General features: G+C 53.5%; 2 protein-coding genes across 3 annotated transcripts; one reads left to right on the forward strand and one right to left on the reverse strand.

Annotated features, from left to right (window-relative positions):
- Positions 1–1,752: 1,752 nt before the first annotated feature.
- On the forward strand, positions 1,753–12,724 carry Rasl10b (RAS like family 10 member B). 2 transcript variants are annotated; one of them, XM_074046262.1, is made up of 4 exons: positions 1,753–1,934; positions 4,083–4,434; positions 9,780–9,904; positions 10,367–12,724. In XM_074046262.1, exons 2-4 carry the CDS (start codon positions 4,219–4,221, stop codon positions 10,635–10,637), a joined length of 612 nt encoding a protein of 203 aa, XP_073902363.1. In that variant the 5' UTR covers positions 1,753–1,934; positions 4,083–4,218; the 3' UTR covers positions 10,638–12,724. The 2 variants fall into 2 exon arrangements, with proteins under 2 accessions (XP_073902363.1, XP_020030415.2); XM_020174826.2 differs by having other exon boundaries at positions 1,754–1,934; positions 4,078–4,434.
- Positions 12,725–13,189: 465 nt separating this feature from the next.
- Gas2l2 (growth arrest specific 2 like 2) lies at positions 13,190–21,534 on the reverse strand. Its single transcript, XM_020174829.2, has 6 exons — positions 20,749–21,534; positions 19,067–19,308; positions 18,144–18,251; positions 16,876–16,972; positions 16,088–16,319; positions 13,190–15,304 (listed from the first exon to the last, which is right to left on the reverse strand). Exons 1-6 carry the CDS (start codon positions 21,128–21,130, stop codon positions 13,762–13,764), a joined length of 2,604 nt encoding a protein of 867 aa, XP_020030418.2. The 5' UTR covers positions 21,131–21,534; the 3' UTR covers positions 13,190–13,761.
- Between the last annotated feature and the right edge of the window lie 567 nt (positions 21,535–22,101).

Here is a 22,101-nt window from a genome sequence, read left to right on the forward strand (position 1 = left end):
CAAGCTAAGAGGCTCTCCCAGACCCCACTGTGATCCCTCTGGGCCAGTCACATCTGATTTTCTGCCCATAATGGTGCTCCAGAAGTGAACCCTGTCCTTCCCAGCCCTATTCTTGCTGCTAGCCCCAGCCCTCCTTATACCTCTGTCCTTAAGTGGGAGCCCACCTAGGATAAATGGAAATGCTTTCCCATTTTAGATAATGGCTGTGTTTGTCTCTAAAAAAGCAAGAAAAAAGAAAAAGGAACATAGACTTATTACACATCAGACATTGTGTTAAGGACTTTACATACCTTAGCTCACTTATGCCTTAACAAAGTGAAGACATCTCCATTTCATAGAATTTGAAGAGCTCAGGTTACTTGCTCAGTTACACAGTAAGTGCCAGCACCAGAGTTAATTCCAGATCCGTCTAATTCTGAAGTCCAGGCTCATGACCACTATGGTTTTTTGGACAGGAGAGGTAAGGAAAGCAATCGGGAAAGTGTCCAAAATGCAGAGTCCAAAGGAGGAAAAAGACCAGGTTCTTTGAGGGAGCTGGAACCCATAGTAATAGTCTTAGTGGAGGATGCAGGATCCCAGGGGTGAAAACACTTGTGAGATCTGAGATCCTCCTCCTCCTCCCTGCCCTGAAAGCATCCAAAATACAACCTTCTGTGCTGTCCTGCTTCAGAGCCCTTCTGTGCTTTTTAGTCAATACCCTGGCAGTTGAGGCTTTTGGGACTTCACCAGAACCATCCTCTCGGCCTCTTCCCTCAGCAGCTCCTGTCTGCTTCCTGGATGCACTTTTCAAACCTCTATAATTACTCCAAGCCTTCTCAGACTTCTCTAAGGAGCTAGCTCATTCCCTCTGCCCTCGCCCAGCACCTTGACTTTGCACACAGCACACTCTAGGGAGGGTGACTTGTCTGCTTTTGGCCTTCCCACTGAACTATGAGCCTCAGGTCAAGCTCATCAGCATCTGCCCTGCTAGCGACTCAGTTTTTGGATTCTGCATTTTGCATTTAAGTACGAGGAGTTCCTCGGCTTCTCTCAGCCTCAGTGATATCCTTAAAATGGGGGAAAGAGAATCTACTCCGTAGAATGCTGTGAGGATTAAGTTCGAGGATGCAAGCAAAGCTCCCACCACATTGTCAGGGATAGTAAATGTTAGCTGTTGATGATACAATGATGATGATGAGTGTTTTAGAATAAATACATGAATGCTTGTTTTCAACAAGTCTGGTAAATGCTGTATCTCTCAGTCTGGAGAGGAGAAGGAACAGCAGCTTTAGGGGGAGTGGAGGTCATGCCTTGGCAGGGGACCAGTTTTGCTTGGCGCTAGCCTGGTCTGCCTTTCATTGCCGCAGTGAAGGGTGAGTGTGACCACCCTTAGCTCCGTCCTTCGGGGGTGAGGAGAAAGAGCCTGGATATCTAGCACCCAGTGCAGGACACACACCGTACGCTTAACAGTAGCTGACTGACTGCTTTGGTAAGGGTCAGGACAGACCTGGGGAGGAGGGGACCGGGAATTGGCGCGGGGTGGAGGATATAAGGGCAGGAGTCAGAATGAAATCAGAGGCCTCCCTTTCTCCCAGTCTTCCAGGTTGGAGCTACATTCTCGCAGACAGAATCTGGAAGGAGGTGAAGATCGGGGCTAGGGACTGAGGAGCGAATCCGTCGGTCTCGGGGACCCAGCGGAACACGCCACCCCCCCAACCCCGCTTCCCCCTCCCGCCGGCGCGAGCGGGCGGCGCGCTCCGCAGGGAGAGCAGAGCTGAGTGCGACCCCTCGGCGCGCACCTGCCCCCCGCGCCCCAGCCCGCCGCGCCTGGCCAGCCCGGGGCGCCCCTCCTCTCTCCCCCCGGGCGGGGAGCCGGGGGGCAGCGCCGGAGCCCGGGGGGAGCGCGGCCCCGCCGGCCGGCCGGCCAGGGCAGGGGGCAGCTAGGACGGCCTCGGGTAAGCGGCTGGAGGAGGGCCGCGGTGGAGGTGGGGGTGGGGGTCGGCGCGAGGGGAAAGGCGGGGGCCTGCCGGGGAGCGGCGCGGGGCGGCCACGTGAGCGCTGGAGCTGGGGCCGGGGGGTGCCTGCAAGCTTCTGGAGGCGGACGGCGAGCTGGGCTTCTGCATCCCCCCAAACTCCTACCAATCAGGTCATGGGGAGCCAGCATCTTCCGTCGCCACCACCCCCACGCGACCGCCCCACACGGTGGGCGGACGTGTGACCTGGCACTCCCGATCCGCAAGAGCCCCTGACCTCCTCAGTCTGGCGCAGGGACCCAGGTGTCCAGGCGGAGGGTAGGGGACTGCGACCAAGCTTTGGCCCCAGTGTGTGACCCCTGTCTCTTGCTGGGCCCTGTCTGCAGATTCACTGCAGAGCGCAGGCCTTGGGGACAGAGCTCAAGGGGCCTGGGCCCTGCTTCCTAGGACAGAGCCTTATGTCCTCACTCAGCCAGGCATATGGGATTAATAAACGCTTAAACCCAGGACCTCTGTCTGGGAAGAGGGAAGGGGGCAGCCTTCACCACTGAGTTGGGGATGAGTTGGGGAGAGGGCCATACTTAAGGCCCGGTGAGTTCCAGGAGGCTCACCCCCTGCTTAGGGGCGTCTTTTGCAGCCCCTCCCTGGCTCCCAGGCTGTGTCTGCTTTCATTTCTGCTGTTCCCCCGAAAGGGCTGGTTTCTGGGCAGGGAGTGTGGTGTCCAGGAGAATCTGCAGGTAGGGTATATCCTAGAAACCTCCAAGTTGCCACACCCAGAAAGAGGCTGGGACTCTGGTGTTCCTTGCCCTCTTATCCTCCCCTAGGACTCCTGCCTCCCCACCTGCTTATGCTGTTATGTAATTAACCCAGCTGAGTTCTCTCTGGCAAGCTGGCAGTATCCAGGGATGCCCCGGGGGCCTAGGGACTTGGAGGGAGATATGGAGTGGAGGGATTGATTCTTCCTCAGTTGGGAACGGGCATGAGTGTATGAGCACCTGTTGGGGAAAGGACATGCATGGGGTACAAAGGAGATCAGGGTCCTAGACTTAGCTGACAACTCAATTGGCTAAGAGGTCTTCACTTTCCTAAGTCTCTCGGGTTTTGTTTTTGTTTTTGCTTCCATAAAATGAGAATAATCACACACATATATACACACACACATTGCATGTATGGGAGCCCATGCAACAGTTGGGTAGTGACCCAGGATTTCTAGGAGGTCCCAATGAGGTTGTGGAAAACCTGGTATGAGTGAGCAGTAGCAAGTTTATTGAACACATACTCTTTGCCAGGCCCTGGATTTTATATGCATCATCCTACAACACCCTGTGAAGTTTCCTGCCCAGTGCCACACTTCGGATGAATGGCAGAGGTGGGAATCAAAATTGGCAGTTCTCACTCCAAGTCCTGACCTTTATTTGCTATACTGTATGCACACATACCCCATAGATTGAGCCAGGACAGCCTGTGGGACATTCAGCTACGAAATGAGAAAGAAGCTGCATCCAGCAGGAAAACATGCACACATGCAGAAAAGCCTAGCCCCATCTGGTCAGCATCCAGCAAAGCCACCTGGCCTGGACCTACTTAGCTGCCACTCTCTCCTCCCTACTAAGAGATTTACTGGACTTCTTTCAGAAGTAGGGCTGTTGGCCTCATTTTACATTTGTGCAGAGCTCAACATGATTGGACAGGTGGTTTGCCCACTGCACAGCTAGAAAATGTCGAAGCTGGAGTTTATAACCAAGCTCTGAAAGTCAGGAAAACTGAGCAAGCAAGGAGTCCCTATCCAAGTGTAACCCCTTAGCAGCCCTTTCCTGGGCACTGTGTGCCAATTCCTTTGAGCTCCAAGGGATGCCTGGAGCTAGTGCTCTTTCCACTCAGCTGTGTGACCTGCCTCGGTGGGGGAGTCAGACCTAGTAAAAAGTCAGGTCATGAGAATTGAGCGGAATGTACTGGGGAAAACGGGAGGAAGGATGGAAAAGTTTTAGATGGTGGAGATGGGGGTTCTGGGAAAGGGGAGGGCTTTACAAATGGCAGTGATAGCTTCAGCAAAGACCTGGAGGTAGGGAAGTGCAGGACATGTCCAGGGATAAGCCAGTACACTAAGCTTCCCTCTTTCCCCCAGCCCAGGTGGAGGCCACAGAGGGCCCAGAGCAAGCAGAGGCAGCAATGGTTGATCCTGACGGTGGCTGAGCCCCCAGCCCCTGGAATATGCAGCCCGGGGGAGCCCCAGGCAAGGACACGGTGGCGGAGTGGGGCGGGAGGCATGGTCTCCACCTACCGGGTGGCTGTGCTGGGGGCACGAGGTGTGGGCAAGAGTGCCATCGTGCGCCAGTTCTTGTACAACGAGTTCAGCGAGGTCTGTGTGCCCACCACCGCCCGCCGCCTCTACCTGCCTGCTGTGGTCATGAACGGCCATGTGCACGATCTCCAGATCCTGGACTTCCCGCCCATCAGCGCCTTCCCTGTCAACACTCTGCAGGTAGGCGGTCCTCAGGGGCACTGGGGCGGGGCGGCTGAACTCCAGCCATCTCCAGCCCTGGGCCTGTTGCCAAGGCCCCTGCTGGATTTGAGACCCACCATGGGTCCTGCTGCTCAGAGCCATCCCAGGAAGCCATTTGTTTGTGTGCTAGTCAGTTCGACAAATATTTGATGACTGTGTAATGTATGCCAGAACCTGCACTGGGCACCTGGTAGAGTGGTCAACAAAACAGATGTGGAATTTGCTTTCAAGGAATTCAACAGTCGTCTGGTGAGGCAAGACTACCAGACAGTTATCTGGTGTGATGGGTGCTGAGAGTGGAGGAAATGAGCAAGCTAAGGCAGCCCTCAGACTGAGAGGCACATAACTCTCTCAGGTGTATGGGGTCACCAGAGGTGATGTAGCTTTTAGGCAGGTAAGGGGCAGTGGGGAGATGGGGAGAAGGGCATTGAGCACTAGCTGCTTGTTAATACTCTGGGGTCTGCCTACCATGGCCTCAGACCCTCACTCTTCCTTGTCTATAGAAGAACAGGCTAGGACCTGAGAAAAGGGTCTTATCAGATGGAGCCCCCAGTCAGGTCTCTTATCCAAGGGCCTCTTCTCCTCAGTGATGGACACCCTACTCACCTGTCCCTTTCTCTCCCCCCAGCCTCAGGACTACCTGCTGGGCACCCTCCCTGCATGGTTTGGATTAAGTACTCCAGAGTGAGTGAGGATCACTTCTGGGTCACCTCTGGAGATCCAGAAGGCAGGGGACAAACCCTGACCAATTGTAACAGAAGATACAGCAATCTCTCAGGCTGGGGCTGGCAAGAGCTCAGCACTCACATTGTCTCAGTAATCCTGGCAGGAGGGACCTTGGGCCAGGCTGCCTGAGCCTCTTATCTCTCCAGCCCAGGTGCCTGAGTTTAGCGCCAAAATCAGAAGCGCACACACACACACACACACACACACACACTCTGCAGTTATGATCCATACATCTGCTCCAGAAACAGTGAGGCTGGGCCAGTCAGGGCAGTGGGTTCCAGATCAGGGCTTCCAGTTCTCCTCTCAGAGACTTTGATGGTAGCCTGAGTGAACACTCAAATCTGGCTCCATGCCTGTAAAATGAGTTTTGCCTCTTTTTTCTCACATTTATGTGTAAATTTGTATTTATGTGTAATTTGTAATTTTAATTTAGGAGTAGGGATGATACAGTTTATAAGTCCAAACTGTGAGCCAGGCGCTAGTGGCTTATACCTGTAATCCTAGCTCCTTAGGAGGCTGAGATTGGGAGGATTATAGTTCCAGGCCAGCCTGGGCAAAAAAGTTCAAAAGACACCTCAACAGAAAAAGATCTGAGCATAGTAGCATATGCTTGTCATCCTAGCCACTGGGAAACTTAAAATAGGAGGATCACTGTCCAGGCCAGCCTGGGCAAAAAGCAAGACCCTATCTCCAAAAATCACCAGAGCAAAAAGGGCTGGAGGCATGGCTTAAGCAGCACAGCACCTGCCTCAGGTAGGAAGCCCTGAGTTCAAACCCAAGTAACCACCAAGGAAAGAAAAAGTTTGAACTATGGCCTCCTCCTTTTTTCCTGTGGTTACTTTCTGTAACATTCTCATTAGTTTTTCACTCATACTTCCAGTATTTCTTTACTCAAATAGGAAAATGCACATGGCACTTCTTTTTTTGTTTGTTTGTTTACATAAAAACAAAATTATAAGTTCTGTATTTTGTTTCTGGTTTTTTGGTGCTGAGGATTAAACCCAGGGCCTCACACTCACTAGGCAAGTGCTCTACCACTGAGCTGCACCCCCTGCTCTGTACTGTTTTTGTTTGTTTTAAATAATAAACAGGTCTCACCATGTAGCCCAGGCTAACCTTGAACTCAAAATCTTCCTGCCTCAGCCTCCTGAGTAGCTGGAATTATGGGAATGCAATAACAAGCCTGGCCCTTGTTTCTTTTCCTTTCTTTCTTTTTTTGTTTTTGGCAGTACTGGGGTTTAAACTTCAGACCTACCACTGGAGTCATGCCCCTATCCCTTTCTGCTTTTAGATAGGGTCTTGCGGGCTGGTGGAGTAGCTCAAGTGGTAGAGTGCCTGCCTAGATAGGGTCTTGCTTTTGCCTGGGCTGGCCTAAAACCTTGTTGGTCCTACCTACAGGCATGCGCCACCAATCCAGCTTTGTTGAAATGGGGTCTGGCTCACTTTCTGCCTGAGTTGGCCTCAAACCTCCATTGTCCTGATGTCCACCTCCAGAGTGGCTGGGATTACATTCGTGGTACACACAGCCCTTGGCTCTTGCTTCTGTAACTTAACATTAACCTGAAGATATTTCATGTCACTAGCTAGAGGACTTCCTTATTCTTTTCTCATGGCTATATTGTATAGATCCCCCCTTGTTGGACAGGTGAGTGGTTTCCAGTATTTTACTATTTTGAGCAATGCTACAATGACTAGTCTTGCACTTACTTTATACACAGGTAGTTGTATCTGTGTATCATTTCCTACAGATGACATTGCTGGATCAAATGGTAAATGCAATCAGAGTTTAGAAGATGTCTTCAGATTCTCCTATATAAAAGTTGAACATGTTGTGCTCCTGCAAATGAGCACAACAAGGCTTCCCTAAAATCTTGCCATCAGAATATATTGTCAAGCTTTTGGATTATTTATTTATTTGCTGAGGCAAGGTAGTCTTGTTATGTAGCCTAGGCTGGCCTGGAACCCACAGTCCTCCTGCCTCAGCCTCCCAAGTGCTGGCATTACAGGAGTGTACCAGCACACCCAGCAAACTTTGGGATTTTTGATAACCTGAAAGTCGAGATGCAGTAGTTCTAATATAGTCTTTATTTGCATCTCTGAGTATTAGTAAGGTTGAACATTTTTCCATGTATCTAAGGGCTTTTTTTGTTTCTTTTTCTGAGAACTACTAATGCCCTTTGCCCATTTTCTATTGAATTTTTGGTCTGTTTTTTTCTTGATTGACCCTTATCTTGGGCTCTAGAATATCTGAGGTTTCACTCTTGGAGCACAGGTAAGGGGCTTTGAGCAGAAAAGTACCGAGAAGGGACCCGAGGAGCCCTAAAGAAATACAAAACTCAAGAATCCTGTTAGCCACTATCTGAAAATAAAATAATACATTATTCTTCAGGGCTGGATGATCCAGCCCAGGGTCTGAACCTCAGTTGTTCCTGGTCCTTCTGTCAGACAAGGAAGCTGGGGTTAGGGGACATATGCAGCCAAAGGAGTCACCAGCCAATGAACGATTAAGAGCCAGGTGGCTGAGCCTCTCTCAGCCTCTGCGTCCCTGGAACTAGACTCAGTTTCCATTGTTCCTCCTGTGCCGTTGCTAGGGCCTTGCACATGCTGGGTTTGTGTAGTGCCACTGAGCTATATGCTCAGCTTCTCCTCTGTCTTAACACAGCTCCAAAATGATCTTCTTAGGGACAAGTTAGAACCCTGCACAGAGCAAGCTGGAAGGAAAGGTGGGCTTTCTCCATTCCTCCCTTCAATCAAGGGGTGAAGACAACCCAGGCAATCAGAAGCCTTTTAGAAGCCCCCAGAGAGGAGTGAGTGGAAGGCAGCCTGGGGTCCCTTCAAGGAAGAGAGGTGGGGCTGTCACCCTCAAGGCTGGCAGCTGCTCTCTGTCCCCAGCAGAGAACCTGCAGAGTGGAAACTTCTCCTCCCTCCTGCTCCCTATGGGTCTCCACTCCTCCCATGGGATGGGGGTGAAACTACCTATACTCATAGCCCCTGAATCCCCAAGGTCACTGCATCCCACTCAATGCATTCTTCCCCGACCTGAGAAGAAGCCAGTCCATGGTCTCCTTTGGTTTTAGATTTGTCCTCAGGCTCCTCCCCTTGCACTAAAAAATTAAAACCTCAGCACAAAGAGAAGCCACATCATCTCCCTGGGGATATCCACTGCAGCTTCTTCCAAGGCTTTGAGTTGGAAGTGCTGTTCTAAAGTCAGACTTCACTCTCCCTGGCTGCCACCAAAGTCTGTTCCCTTGTATTCATTCTCCTTCAAAGTGGAGAACCCACTGCACTAATCCTTCATGCCCAGCCCTTGCCTTGATTCAACTCAAGCTGGGACAAGAGACATGCCTCCTCCTCCTCCTAATCTGCCAGTTTGTTTGTTTTTCTTCTTTTTAAATGTAATCTAATTTTATTTTTTGTGCTAGGATGACACTCAGGGCCTCACGAGTGTAGGCACGTGCTCCACCAGGCCCTTCCTTCCAGTCTTTTGCATGGACCCTAGAGAGAAAAATACACTGGTTGCCTTTGCCCTTAAAGACCTCTACACACACACACCAACTTCGGGGACTCCCTTCTTTCCACACACTGGCTGCCTGAAACTCCTCTTGCAATCGAATCTGCTGGCAGGTTAATTAGCTAATTAATCTCTTAAGGAACCTTCTCTTTAGCACATTCAGCCTTTCCAGGGATCTACTTATCTTGAGCTGCAGCCCCTCCTAGAGAATTCGCCATAAACAAGCCTTCAGGAAATTCTGTCTCCCCGGAGTTGCCCTGGGACTGCTCTACACCTCCCCACCCACTCCCCTACTGCCTCCAGTCTCAATCTTTTTCTCCTCAGGCCTGTGCCGCTGAAGGAAGAGAGGCGCTTACAATCAAGTAACAACCTAAGGGCAGTGTGAGGGTCAGGATTTACAGTGATCCCAAATTGGGAACCAGTGGGATTCAGGATCATGGAGAGCTCATTGGCCTAGGTAGTGCAATTAAGAAGCATCAGATAAAAGCAGAAAGTGCTGGTCAATGAGCAGAGGCGGGAGAATGTAAAACAAGGAAGACCTGGCTCTGGCATGGAGGAAGCTCACAGCAGACATGGGGACCTGGAAGCGAAACAGGTATAACTGGAGTATAATTGAAGGATTGTTAGAACACAGGAGGAGTTGTCCCCTTTTGCAGGAAGGGTGACAAATCAGGAAGGCTTCTTGGAGAAGGCACTTCAGCTGAGCATTGGGAGATAGGATTTCAACAGGCCCAACAACTAGCTGAGAGCTAAGCTCTCCAAGACACTTAATAAATGTACTGTTGAACAAAGGATTGGATGGATGGATGAGGGGACAAAGTGTCACAAGGCAGATCTAACCTCCAGATATACACAAGACAGTACAGTGGCCCTGCTGGTGTATCTACATGTGACCTGCTCTATCCTGGCTTGGGGATGGGGGGGCTGCAGCCCTGAACACCTGCAATCTCCCCCGGCCTGGCCCCCTGGGGATGCATAGGTGTGGAAAGCCTCAGGTACAGTGGGAGGTGAGAACACTGTTAGTCTGACCTGGAGGCTGGGGAAAATTTATGGTTGCTCTGACTAGTACTGGCTGGGGGTGTTGCAGGAGTGGGCAGATGCCTGCTGCAGGGGACTCCGGAGCGTCCACGCCTACATCCTGGTCTACGACATCTGCTGCTTTGACAGCTTTGAGTACGTCAAGACCATCCGCCAGCAGATCCTGGAGACGAGGTGAGGGGCTGCAACTCAGTCTATTGCCTCCTCTGAGGATGCCCCAATGTTAGCCTGCCCCCGAGAAAGGACAGCCTGGATGGGGGAGGGGAGGGAGAACGACACAGGTGAAATACATGTACTCTCTGGTTCCCACATACACTCAAATATGCACATACTCATATTTTTCTGTCCCAATTTCTGTTGACTCGTTTTGGGACCCTGACCATGGGGTGGCTAGACTACTGGAGTGGTTAAGAGCAGGGGCTCTGGGTACAAGACTGCCAGGGCCATTCAGCGTCATAACCATGAGCCAGTTAATATTTAAGCCTCATCTGTAAAATGGTAATATGGTAGTACCCAGTTTTTGGATCCATTGTGCCCCCAAGAACTTGGGGCTGCGTCAGGAGCAGAACATATGGTAATACAGAGTCCAGTCGTTGTGAGACTGGCAAAACGTGAGATTCCTGTCTGGCCTCGCAGGGTGATCGGCACTTCGGAGACGCCCATCATCATCGTGGGCAACAAGCGGGACCTGCAGCGGGGACGCGTGATCCCGCGCTGGAACGTGTCGCACTTGGTGCGCAAGACCTGGAAGTGCGGCTACGTGGAGTGCTCGGCCAAGTACAACTGGCACATCCTGCTGCTCTTTAGCGAGCTGCTCAAGAGCGTCGGCTGCGCCCGCTGCAAGCACGTGCACGCCGCGCTGCGCTTCCAGGGCGCGCTGCGCCGCAACCGCTGCGCCATCATGTGACGCCGCGTGCGCCCCGCCCTCGGGCCCCTGCGGAGGGACGGCGCATGCTGGGGGCGGCTTCCCGCGGGACAGCGGGCGGGAGCGGGGACCCTCGCATTCACGCACCTCCCAGTGAGAGGCGAGGGTGAGGGGGGAGCCTCCCGGTGATTCTCAGCACTCCTGGGACAGCCATCGTCAGCGCTGTAGTTAGTGTAGTGCCCAGCCCGGCCCGAAGGGGCGCCACAGCCTTTTGGCTTGGGGATGAGCTTGTGAGATGGAGGGTGGGGTGAGGAGGTGCTGCCTTGGCTGGGCCCCCGCCTGTCTTCTCCGGAGCGTGTCTGCCTTTGCCCGGTGTCTTCCTGTCCTATGTCTGTCTGCCCAAGCGTCTATTACTCCTTCCTGTCTTACCCAACCCCCAATCTCCCTCTCCGTCCCCCCAGTTCTGCTCACAGGGCTCTCATTTCGTTCATCCCCTTGTCTCAGATCCTGGCAACTTTGTGATGCCAGGCCTTTCTGACCGTCAGCACCACCGGCACAGGGCAGAAAGATGCAGGTGGCCCGAGGACCACAAGCAAGGGGTCCGAGGGCTGAGGTCCCAGATCAGTCAGGGGGAGAAGGCTGAGCTCTCCCACTTCCAGGGAGACCTCCCTGCCCAGCTGCCCCCAGAGACACAACAACCTACCTTCCAGCCTTAACTCGATGGTCCGTCCCTGCCGGGTACCCCTCCACCCCCCTTCCTGACCCCAAAGCCAGGTCACCCTTGAGTTGAAACTTTGTTTTAACAGAATTCGGAGAAGGGATCCCCCAAAGGCTAAGATCCAGGTTCCAGTCCTCTCTTACCTCCTACACTGGGTGGTCTTCCAGATTGGGGGATGTCGAGTTGTAGGGGGCTGTTGGTGGTAGACAATGTGGTGCCCAGGAGGGGGTCATGTTGTGCCAATGATGGTTCTGTCTCCCATTCCACCCCATTCTGACTCCCCAGACTCTGCCTGCTTCAGATCTCAGATTGCCCTAATTAATCTGGGCAGGAGCAGAGCCAGGAAGAGAATTGTGGGAACCCCTGTGCTTGGGAGAGATACATCTGCATCCCCACCCATAGGTGGAGGCCCTCAGGATCTGACATCCCCCTTGTTCCAGCAGCAGGTGGCCCTATGCCCTAATTCACCCCGCCCCATTTTCTCCGGCCAAGTGGCCGGGTTTCTACCTCTCGTCACAGGAGCTGATCACTGTCAGTTTTGTACTGAATTAGAAATAATAATAATGATTCCAGGAATGGCCTGAGGGACTGCCGGGGGGGACTTGGAGGGAGGGAGAAATGGTGCCATGTCCCCTGCCTGGGCCAAAGAAGTTCTCCTTCAGGCTGAGCCTCAGCCCTGGTCCGGTGGGAGGATATCAAGGACCCTTGTTTTAAAAGGGGCACATTGAACAACTCAGTTTTAGCCAAGGCTGCAGCACCTAGCCCGGGGAAATCAGGTGCCTAGGGAGGTGACAGAGAGGAGTCTGGAGGGGAGAGGGGCATGGGAGGGAATCTGAGATTCTCTCTTCTGCTTCCCCCACTGCTTCCCACTCCATCCACGCACTGGGGCAGCACAGCCCTACAGCAACTGCCCTGACCTTGGGTAGTCCAGTGTTCCTGGGTTCTAGGCCCTGCTGTGCTGCATAACTTTGGGCACCTGACTTGCTCTCGCTGAGCCTCCCTCTGAAATGGAGGAGGTGGCTCCCCTTCCCCACACTTCAGAGTGGCTGGGAGGGTACGGAAGAGGGCTGCCCACTTTTGTCTCCTGTGCCCCACCCCTGGTTCACAAGGGTATGGGGTGAAGGATGGCAGCATCTCATGTGCCCTGTCACCCCCAACTCAAAGGCACCTGAGGTGGGGGGGGCCCAAGCCTCTGGCTGCCCCTGTGGGAGCCATTGGAATGTAGCCCCCTTCACCTGTCCCTGCTTCATCCAGGTCTTGGATTCCAGGTTCCCCCACCCCCGTTCTGAGTCTCTGTCCTTCCTCTCCCCCACCAGGCTTTCCCTCCACAGGGTCTGGAAGTGTATGTGGCGCCCATTGAGCTGTTAACAGAAGCCAGATTAAAAATCAGGGAGTTTCCCTTGTTTCTGTACCGCGGTGTTGGCCCTGTTCCTCTTGGAGGGAGAGGAGGGTCGCTGCAGGATCTGTCTGCCGGGCTGCATGTGGAAGGGGGGTAAGGGTAATGAGATGGCCCCAGGCCCAAAGCCCAGGTCAACCAGGAGACCCAACCCCAAAGCGTCCATCGAGCATCCAGGAGAAAACAGCTTTCACCCTGGCTGCTCTGGAGGATTCTCCTCAAGAGACTCCATCCCAACTTCTCCTGCATCCTCTTCCCACACAGGGTGACGATTTTGTGGCCTCTCAGCTTATTGGATGTATATGTGGTAGGAACACAGTCAGCCATCCTTCCTGACCCTGAGAGGTCTCCATTCCAGGGCAGATCTTTGAAGTACTGGACAAGGGCGGCCTGCAGGGGCTGCCATTGCCTCTGTCCATGGTGCTGACATTTCCGGGAACGAGAAGGCCATCTGGCAAGGTTGGCCTAGCCTCAAGAGAGGAAGCCTCCCTCACTCCTAACTCCCTCCACCTGCCCCACCCCCTCCAGTGGGACTAACGTGGAGCTGTACCTCCACTGTCCTAGAGTGAAGCACTCAAGAAGCTTGGGCTCAAGGACAGACCCACATGTGTTTAATAACTTACAGTTGTGGAAACAGGTGGAAATGGCCAAAGGAGTTTAGGGGCATGTTGTGAGAGAGGGTAGTAAGATACAGGGTCACCCCACTGCCTCTGGCCTAATGCTGGAGTTTGAGTGGGAGTGATAGTTTGCCCTTTTACTCAACTGAACAAACTGAGTCAATTTCTCTCTCTCTCTCTCACTCACTCTCTCTTCCTGCCTCCTCCCCCTCCCTCCCTCTCTCTCATTCTCAATAGGGTCTTGCCATGTAGGTGGGACTGGCCTCAATTCTTTGCCCCAGCATCCCAAGTGCTGGGATTATAGGCGTGAACCACCATACCTGGCCAGATTGAGTCTATATGTGTTTTCTGGCCAATATCTTATGTGAAAACATGGGAACTTCCCCTCTGTTCTTGCATACATGAGGATCCTTATTATCCCCATCTGCAGGCTCCTCAGACCCAGGATTCCTCCTCCAGTGGAGGTGGGGCTTGAGGAAGCTGCTGAGGGCCCTGGCCCTCCAAAGGCTGGGGTCTGCTCTCCAGTGGATGGGCTGGCTCTTTCTTCTCCTTTTCTTCCTCCTCCTTTTCACCTGTTGAAGTTCCATCCACCTGTGATGCTCGCCCTCCTTTGTTGCTCAGTGCAGCTCTCAACAGCCTGCCCTTTGGGGGTGCCTTGGCTGGACCCAGGTGGAAATAGGCCAGTGGCTTGGGGATTCGTGAAGGCTGCTTCTCAGGTCTGTGATCTCTCCGAGGCTGGATCCTGAGGTTCAGCTTCAGCTTGTAGATGGATGGGACTCTCTGGGGCTTACGGAGTGTTCTCTTGCCCTTGCCCAGACATGCCTTGACTTTGTCAGAACTGGGGTCTGAGGGTGAAGATATGGGGACCTCCAGACTGGCAGACACAGTAGGCACTGAGCTGTTCTGACTTTCTGGAGGTGAGACATTTCTCATCTTGGTGCCTCTGGCACTCAGGCTTGCCTTTGTCCTTGGCCTGCTCTCTCTGGCTCCCAACTTCCCTTTTGGGCTTCCTGGGATGGCAGCAACAGCTGGCCTAGCGTGGTCTGTATGGGCTGCCTTCCAGGCTCCCTGGTCCACTTTAAGGAGAGGTGGGGGGCCCTGAGTCAGTTCTTGGATGACTTTGTCATAAAGACCTCCAGGCTCAGGCCACCGCCCACCCAGGCTGGGTACATATACTCCACTTCGAGGGATGACTCGAGACCCTGAATCCTGGGGACAGGCACCCCCTATCTCGAGCAGCTTCATGTTGGCCACAAGTTCCTCTTCAAGACTATGGTAGATGGCTTGCTCCTTGGGCCTGCCCAGGGGCAGGGAGGTATGCCTGCCCTCCCACTCCTGTGGGCCTAAGCCCTGGGGCTCCCCAGCCTCTGCAGTGTCCTGGATGTCTGGCTGCTGGTTCCCCTGCCTTACTTCCACAAAGCAGTCCGCATGTCTAGATCCAGCCAGGTCCCCAGTGACAGCCCTTGCTGGGATAGGGCCTCTTCCCACTTCTGCCATAGGACCTCCAATTTCAGTACCTGGAAGGCTTCTTCCTGGGGTGAGAGGTCGGGCAGGAGACAGCCGGATGGGGATCTTGGTGAGTGCTTTGACAGGGGTTGAAGAACAGACAGATGCTGGCTCCTTGAGCTGGGGGGATGCACCCCGGAGTGGCAGCCAGAGGCCTATGGGCTTGTCTGGGCTTGAGGAATGAGGCAGGGGAGATGATCCTCTTGCTGATGTCCCTTTGGTGGTGGCCTCAGGGGCTCGGAGTCTCTGGGAGGTGGGGACCCTGGCATATGTACCCAGACTGTCTGTCTCATGAATCCAAGACATGGTAGTCCTTCCCCTTGGAAGTTCTCCAGGGCATTTGTCTTCTTTCTTCCCTGATGGGATACTCTGTGGGTCTTGACCCCTACGGGTGAGTGAGAACTGGGGACTGAGTGGGCTGTGCCCAACTGACAGCTGCTTCTGAGGTGGGGTAAACGGCCTTTCCTGGAACCTGAAAAGAATTACAGGCTGAAAGGGGAGACACAGGATCGGAAGGGGCATCTAATGCAGCCTCTGGCTCTGAGAAGGGGCGGCCTTTCCCCACTGGCACACAAAGGGGGCTACACACAAAGGGGGCTACAGAACAAAGGCCAAGAATCCCCCTTATGACAGCCTCTGTTTCAGTCTATTCTCCCTTATTTCTAGGGGAGCAGAGAGAAGGAAACCTAGGCTGGACCTGGAGCGACTTCCTATCATTCAAGGATGATCCCAGACCAGACAACCAGAGGTCACCCATTTTGGGAGCCTTAGTCTTAGCTTTACCATTAAATGGCAGAAGGACCTTGGATATGTCCATTTCCTTTTCGGCCTCGGACTCCTTGTCTATGAACTGGGTGGACATGGGAAGTAACTAGATGATTCCAAATTATGGGTGCTTTTTGGTTCTGAGCACCTGAGGGGTTTTTGTTTTTGTTTTTGCAGTACTAGGGATTGAACCCAGGTCCTTGCACATGTCAGGCAAGTACCCAACTACTGAGATAGAACCCCAATCCTCCTTTTCAAACAAAATATTTTTAAAGATAGGGTCTCCCTCAGTTGCCCAAACTGACCTCAAACTCATGATCCTCCTGTGTCAGCCTCCCTAGTAGCTGGGATTACAGGCATGTGATACCATGCCCGGCACACCTAAGGTCTTGTTTGGGGTAGGGGCATTCCCTTTATCTTGGGGTGGGAAAACCCCTGAGAATATGGGCTCCAAATGTTAAAGAAACCCCTCCCTGTGTCTCTCCTGTACCTTAGGAATGGAGCCATGTCTCCCTGTTCACCACGGGGTCTGGGGGAGGTAGAGGTAGGGAGCTTCAGCTTTCGGCTTGAAGAGGTATATGTCTTCCAGTCCACTGGAGGCAGTGGGCTCTGTGAGCGGCTGATGGTCATCACAGGCTGGGGCTGCAAGGGTCCATCCTGCACCCTCACTTCATGCTGCACAGGTGGGATTGGTGACTTTAGGAAGCTGCCCGGTTTGTGTGCTGCCAATACAATCCCCCAGAGAAAGGAGAAGAAGGAAGGGTTCAATTCCTGTTGCTGTAGGCCCATTGTTGTCCCCCAGCTCACTTTAGAGACACTGGGGTTTACAGTGGCAGGAGAGGTTTAGGGAACACGATCTGGTCAGAGAGCCCAGCTAGTGAAGTTGCTTAAAGCTACATTTGTATTATACAGCCACACTTTCATTAGATTTTATGTTTATTTGGGGTGGCTTGAGGTGCTGATGGAGCTTATGGAAGGACAAAAGACCTTCCAAGTCACACTTGGTGCCACCATCATGGACCCCAGAGCCAGACCTAAGCTCTGTGGAGACGCAACTTGACCACTGATTCTGAGTGTGTCGCACTCCATCTTGTGGCTATACTTAGTACTGCTCCATGGCTGCCCTGCTGTAGTGTCCTCCTGATCCTCTCCCACTCCTCCCCGCACACCTCAAGCCCCTGGAGGAGGGACCTGCCTCCCCACTCCGCTGCTGACCTCCTCGCCCAGAGCTACACCTAACCAACCAGCCCCACAGGGGAAGACTCTTGGGGGACTCACAGAGGGACGTGCACCGGCAGGGGTCATGTTTGTCCAGATAATGGCCCAGCGTGTCCCAGCCGCCCCCCACACGCACCATCACGTGGTTCCGGAGGATCTAAGGGGGGCAAGGGTGAGGTTGAGAGGACAGTGGAGGGTATGCCCTCTTCCTGGACCAACTGACAGGCTTCTGGCACACACTCAGGGATACACCTATCCATGTACTCATGCACACACAGATACTCCCTTGCACACATATGTGGTTGGAAGCAGGCATATTTTGCAATCTCGTCTTCTCCATGACTGGCTTCAGATAACACTTGTTGTCTAGGGTGGGTAAACTGTCAAACAGAAAATTGCCCCCAACTGGACAAGGGATCACATAGGCATTGATTAGGTAGCCAAGCCCCAAGGCATTCCCTTCTCTCCCTTCATTGCAGAGGGGTCTGTGCCCACCCACACTTGTATCTGACAGGAGCCCTAATGTCCCTGTGTTGCCTCTGTGTGTGGTGTGCGTGTGTGTGTGTGTGTGTGTGTGTGTGTGTGTGTGTGTGTGTGTGCTTGTGATGGAGCCCATGGGAATCCCACCCTACTTTATGCTGAGGCAGATCACAGAATCTCTCCAGATTTCCATTTCCTGAGCTGAAAAGCAGAGCCACAACTCCTGCCCCTGCATACATCACAAGTCCTCAAGGTAGGGGTAAGGGCTCAGGTTGCTGACTCTGCTCCCAGATACACCCAATGCCCAAGGAAAAAGCTTGGCCGTGCTGGAGCTTCTGGCACACCCTGGCACAAACTACTTCCGGGAAGGGGCAGCCAACTATAGGGGGTAGTGGCACATCTCAGACATGCACTGCTACTCACTCACCCCTAAGCAGGGGTGTGAGGGATGGACTTTGGGGTCTATGTGGCTGGGGCCATGCACTGAGCACAGACTTGGGTTTTCAGACCCCTTGTTCTGACCTAGCCTGTGGATGGAGTGGAGTAGAATGGAAAAGTGAGATGCCTTCTTCATACCCCTCTTCTTCCTGGGGGCACCCTCTAGACCTGGCTATGGTGGAGTTAAAGGAAGGTGGTGGTTCTGGTTGCCCTGATGGGAGGACAGCATAGGCTTGCCAATTCTGCCAGGTATCTCCTAGAAATCTTGAAGGGAACAACAAGAGAGTCCCAAGGCCTGATGACCTATGTATGGTGACTTCCTGTCTTTGACCTTAGCCTTGGGCAGGGTTCCATGGAAAGAACTCCATTATGCTCAGCTTGGAGTTCCCTCTACTCCAGACCAGACTTACCCGGATGAAGATGAGGGTGTTGGAGTCCCCTACTTGATACTTCCCCTCAGATACCTTGACCATGGAGAACTGCACTGGGCATGTACAATGACTCACGAGGCTCTGCACCTGTGGGCAGTGGTCACAGGGCTCAGCCCTCCCCTCTGCCTGGATACCCAAGTGCCCCTCATATGCTGGGTCAGACTAAATGGGATCCTACATGCCTCTAGAGCCAACCCGTGCCCCAAACTTGGTACTGAGGTTAGTGCTGAGGGCTGAGGAGAAAGTAGAGAGACTTTAACCCAACCAGAACAAGACTTGGAGCAGTCACCTCTGGACCAGTGCTCTCCTGGGTCACCTGGCAGAGGTGGTGGAGTGTAATGGCTAAGTAGGTGGACTGTGAGATCTAACAAGCTTGGGTCAGAGTCCTACATCCACTGCATCATAGGCCCTTAAGAACTCCCTGAGGAGTTCAAGACCAGCCTGGGCAACATAGCAAGACCTTAGCAGAAAGAAAGGAAAGGAAAGGGAAAAGGAGTCTCCCTGAGTCCCATCTTCCCCAGTGGTAGAAATGGGTTAATCACAGGAAAAGCTAATTCACATGGTGTATCCCTCTCTGCAGAGACTGTCCCCACAGTTCTCTTAAGGGAACACAGGCACAGAGGTTAAATAATTTGCCCGAAACCACACAGTGAAAACTTGAGCTAAGGTGCCAGCAAGGATGGCAGAGTCTGTTTTTAACGTGTGTCCCACGGGGTTAAATGAGAGAGATGCGCAGTGCTGGGTTGGTATGGCGTCGCCATTGCTCTGTGTGGTTAGAGTTGGTACTAGACTGGAACATGACTGTCACAGCCACGTGGTGGGGACTGGAGCTCAAAGAGGGAGTGAGTCAGAGCGGGCTGGGCTGGGATGAGGGAGAGGAAGGCAGAAGGCAGGCACCTCACCATCTGGTCCAGGTTGTGGAAGTGGCAGGACTGGCGCTTGGGGGGCGCAGTCGGCGGGGGGTCAGGCGGGGACAGAGCCAGCTCCTGCCGCAGCTCCTCATTGATCTCCTCTTCCAGCTGCACCAGGGTGGGCGCCGCCACTCCAAAGCGCCAGGCGCGGCGGCCCAGCTCCAGCAAGCACAGCACCACGTTCTTAACGTTCTTCCGCAGCACCAAGTCCTCGGTCTCGAACATCAGCACTTCTGGTGTGGACCGGATTGGGCGGGGAGAGGGTGGGGACAACATGAGTGAGTTCCCTGCTGACCTCCCAAAGAAGCCCTAGGCACCCTTCCCAGACAGGTTTCGGGATCTTGGGATGAGACAGCCCCTAGGAGAGGTCTGGGCAGCCTGGCTCAGGTCCTGGGTGCAGACACGACAGCCGAGCCTACAAGAGAGGCTGGGGGTGTAAGAAGAGGTGGCACAGCAGACAGAGCACAGGAACCCAGAGCCTGCCTGGGGCTGTGGGAGAGCAGGGTGAAGGGTTCCATCCATCTTGCTTTCCTACAGGCTCAGCTGCCTGGATGGTCCAAGAGTGGAGGCAATTTGGTCCACTTCCCTCTTCCCACCTACCCAGGAGGCACCTGAAACGCAAGCCCCAGTCCAGGCAGAGTTGAGTAAAGGCCCACCCATCATTGTGTGACCTTGTGCGAGTCCCGGAGCCTCAGTTTCTTCTGTGAAATGGGAATGTAGTTTACTGCATGGGGTTGTTGTGAGGAGTGGACGGTCCTTAGCATTTGCAGATCATATTTACCACAGGAAAAGTGCCCCATAAAACACCTTTACAAGGGGGAGGGAGTTTCCTGGGGATGTGACCCAGAACCTAGCTCACCTTAAACACACGCTGTACCACACATCCCCAGTCCAAACACTAGTTTTTATTAACTCTCCAATCCTTTTTCATACTGTTTTGTCACCTCAAGCCTGACCCTTCCCCTGTCTCACCCCCAATACCTTTGGTCTGGAGGGTGATGCAACATCTTGCCTGGCGCCATTCCTGGGTCCAAGGCCAGGGAGATGAGGGATCCTGACTGTTCACTCCCCCTACAAGCCCCACCACGACTGTGCTCCTCTCTCACGTTCTCCCTCCTGTCTCTGAGTTCTCTCCCCATCCAGCCACCGGCCCTCTCCACCCCAGCTTCCCCCAGAGCCTTTCTTGCACCTTTGCCTCTGCTGTCCCCCAGCCTAGAATTCTCTTCCCCAGACTTCTCTTCACTCCTCAAGATTTAATCCATCTCTCTTTCCTCTGTGTGGCCTTTCCTGGCTCCCCTGCACATACACCTGGACTTTGAGCATGTTTCAGCCTGGGCTGTGATTTTCATCTCTACTCCTCTGTCTCTCTCACTAGACCACATATTCCTTGAACACAGGGTCTCATTTCTCTCAGGCCTTCCTGCCCAGTGTGGTGGTCCACACAGAAGAGGTGCTTCATATATGTAGGTTGAGTGAATTGTCAACAAACATTGATCCATGGTCAACATGTATTTACTGATGATTTATGATATGTGGAAACTGAGGCATGGAAAGAGCTGAGCTACCCTAAGGTAAATCTGGAAGAAATACCCAGGCTTCTGACCCCCAGATCTAGCTTGGGTCTCAGAGGAGATGGGCGCCCCACAGGATAAGGTCTGGGACAGGGTAGTTACCTTGAATGCCCATCTCCTTGCGACACCACTGGATGAAGTTGGAGACGTTGTCCCTGGCCTGGAAAGTACCTGGCTGGGCAGACCCATTGCAGGAAACCCCAGCCCGGGGCATGGGAATCGTCTGGGCTCGAGCAGGTGCCTCAGTCAGGAAGGCCAGGGCAGCCTCTGTGATGGTGTTGGCATGCTGGCACAGCACCAGGCCCGTCTCCAGCATCTGCAGGAAGTTGGCTGCATCAATGTTCAGCCCATAGAGATCCCGAAGCCACTCCGCCAGGTCTTCCTTCATGGCCTCCAGGTACTGTTCGCTGGACTTGAAAGGCCGGATGCTGCACACAGGAGGCTCCAGAGTACCAGGCCTTCTCCTGCGTCCCCTGTGAGACATGACTGGAACCTCAGCAGGAGAGGAGGTAGCCGCCTCCTATCTCCCACTGCTGTCTTCACTGCTACTGCTTGTCTTGACCCGTTTCTCTCCGGATGGGGGTCTCCTCCTACCCTCGGAGAGCCCAGGACTTCTGGTGTTGCTGCTGCTTGCTTATGGCTTCAGCCTCACAGTCAAGCCCAGCCTCCCCGCCCCCACACACACACATTCCTCAGTCCTTGCCAGAACTTTCCCTGTTTGGTGGCCCTGTAGCGAGTTCACTCTTGGCTGCCCAGTCCACTCAGAGTTCAGCACTTCCCAGGATGGGTAGAGGTGGGGACACTCCTCTCTCCCCCAGGGCTGGACAGGTCAAGCTGCTGCCCCTGATCTGCCACTGCTACTGCTACTGCTCAAGAATCTGGCATGATTGCGGCCTCACAGCCTCACTGCTCTGCTTTCCTCTCCTCTCCTTGGAGACAGCGGCTGCTACAAACACTCCTTGTTAACCCTTCTTACAGGCACAGTCTACCTGCAGAGCAGGCCTTGGAGCCAAGGGAGCAGAGCAGAGAGGCTGGGGCTGGGGCTAGGGAACCTAGGGGAGTTGGGGAAGAAAGCAGGGGCAGAGGCTGCTGTGCCCCTCGGGGTTCAGTGAGCACTGGAGGCCAAGCATGAAAGAGACACAGAAAAGGCAGGTATTTTGCCCTAAACCCCTATGTGAGTAGCACATATTACCCAGCCCACCTGTGCCTTAGTTTCCCAACTTAAAATGGGAATGATAATGTCTGTCTCTCTGGAGTGTTGTGAGTAAAAAAGAAGCAGACCAGCAGAACAAACAGGTCAGAGGGCGGGGTTCCAGCTCTCAGTGATTCTTCTGGCAGCCTTGTCTTTGAACCAGGGTTCCCAACTTCTCTGTAGAACCTGCTCCATCCCTGCTGTAGCTATGTGATCCTTCTAGAACAGGTGTCAATCATAGCACCTCATCTCCATGGCCACAG

The sequence above is a fragment of the Castor canadensis genome, chromosome 11 (assembly GCF_047511655.1).
Source record: "Castor canadensis chromosome 11, mCasCan1.hap1v2, whole genome shotgun sequence".
NCBI classification, from domain to species: Eukaryota; Metazoa; Chordata; class Mammalia; order Rodentia; family Castoridae; genus Castor; species Castor canadensis.

Excerpts from the sequence above, each read along its gene's own strand:
- Rasl10b (XM_074046262.1), top strand. The coding sequence starts at position 4,219 with ATGGTCTCCACCTACCGGGTGGCTGTGCTGGGGGCACGAGGTGTGGGC. Across the intron at positions 4,435-9,779 it reads TCCCTGTCAACACTCTGCAG|GAGTGGGCAGATGCCTGCTG; the intron begins GTAGGCGGTCCT and ends GGGGTGTTGCAG. Across the intron at positions 9,905-10,366 it reads CAGCAGATCCTGGAGACGAG|GGTGATCGGCACTTCGGAGA; the intron begins GTGAGGGGCTGC and ends CTGGCCTCGCAG.
- Gas2l2 (XM_020174829.2), bottom strand. The coding sequence starts at position 21,130 with ATGTCTCACAGGGGACGCAGGAGAAGGCCTGGTACTCTGGAGCCTCCT. Across the intron at positions 19,309-20,748 it reads CAAGGAGATGGGCATTCAAG|AAGTGCTGATGTTCGAGACC; the intron begins GTAACTACCCTG and ends GGTCCACACCAG. Across the intron at positions 15,305-16,087 it reads GACATGGCTCCATTCCTAAG|GTTCCAGGAAAGGCCGTTTA; the intron begins GTACAGGAGAGA and ends AATTCTTTTCAG.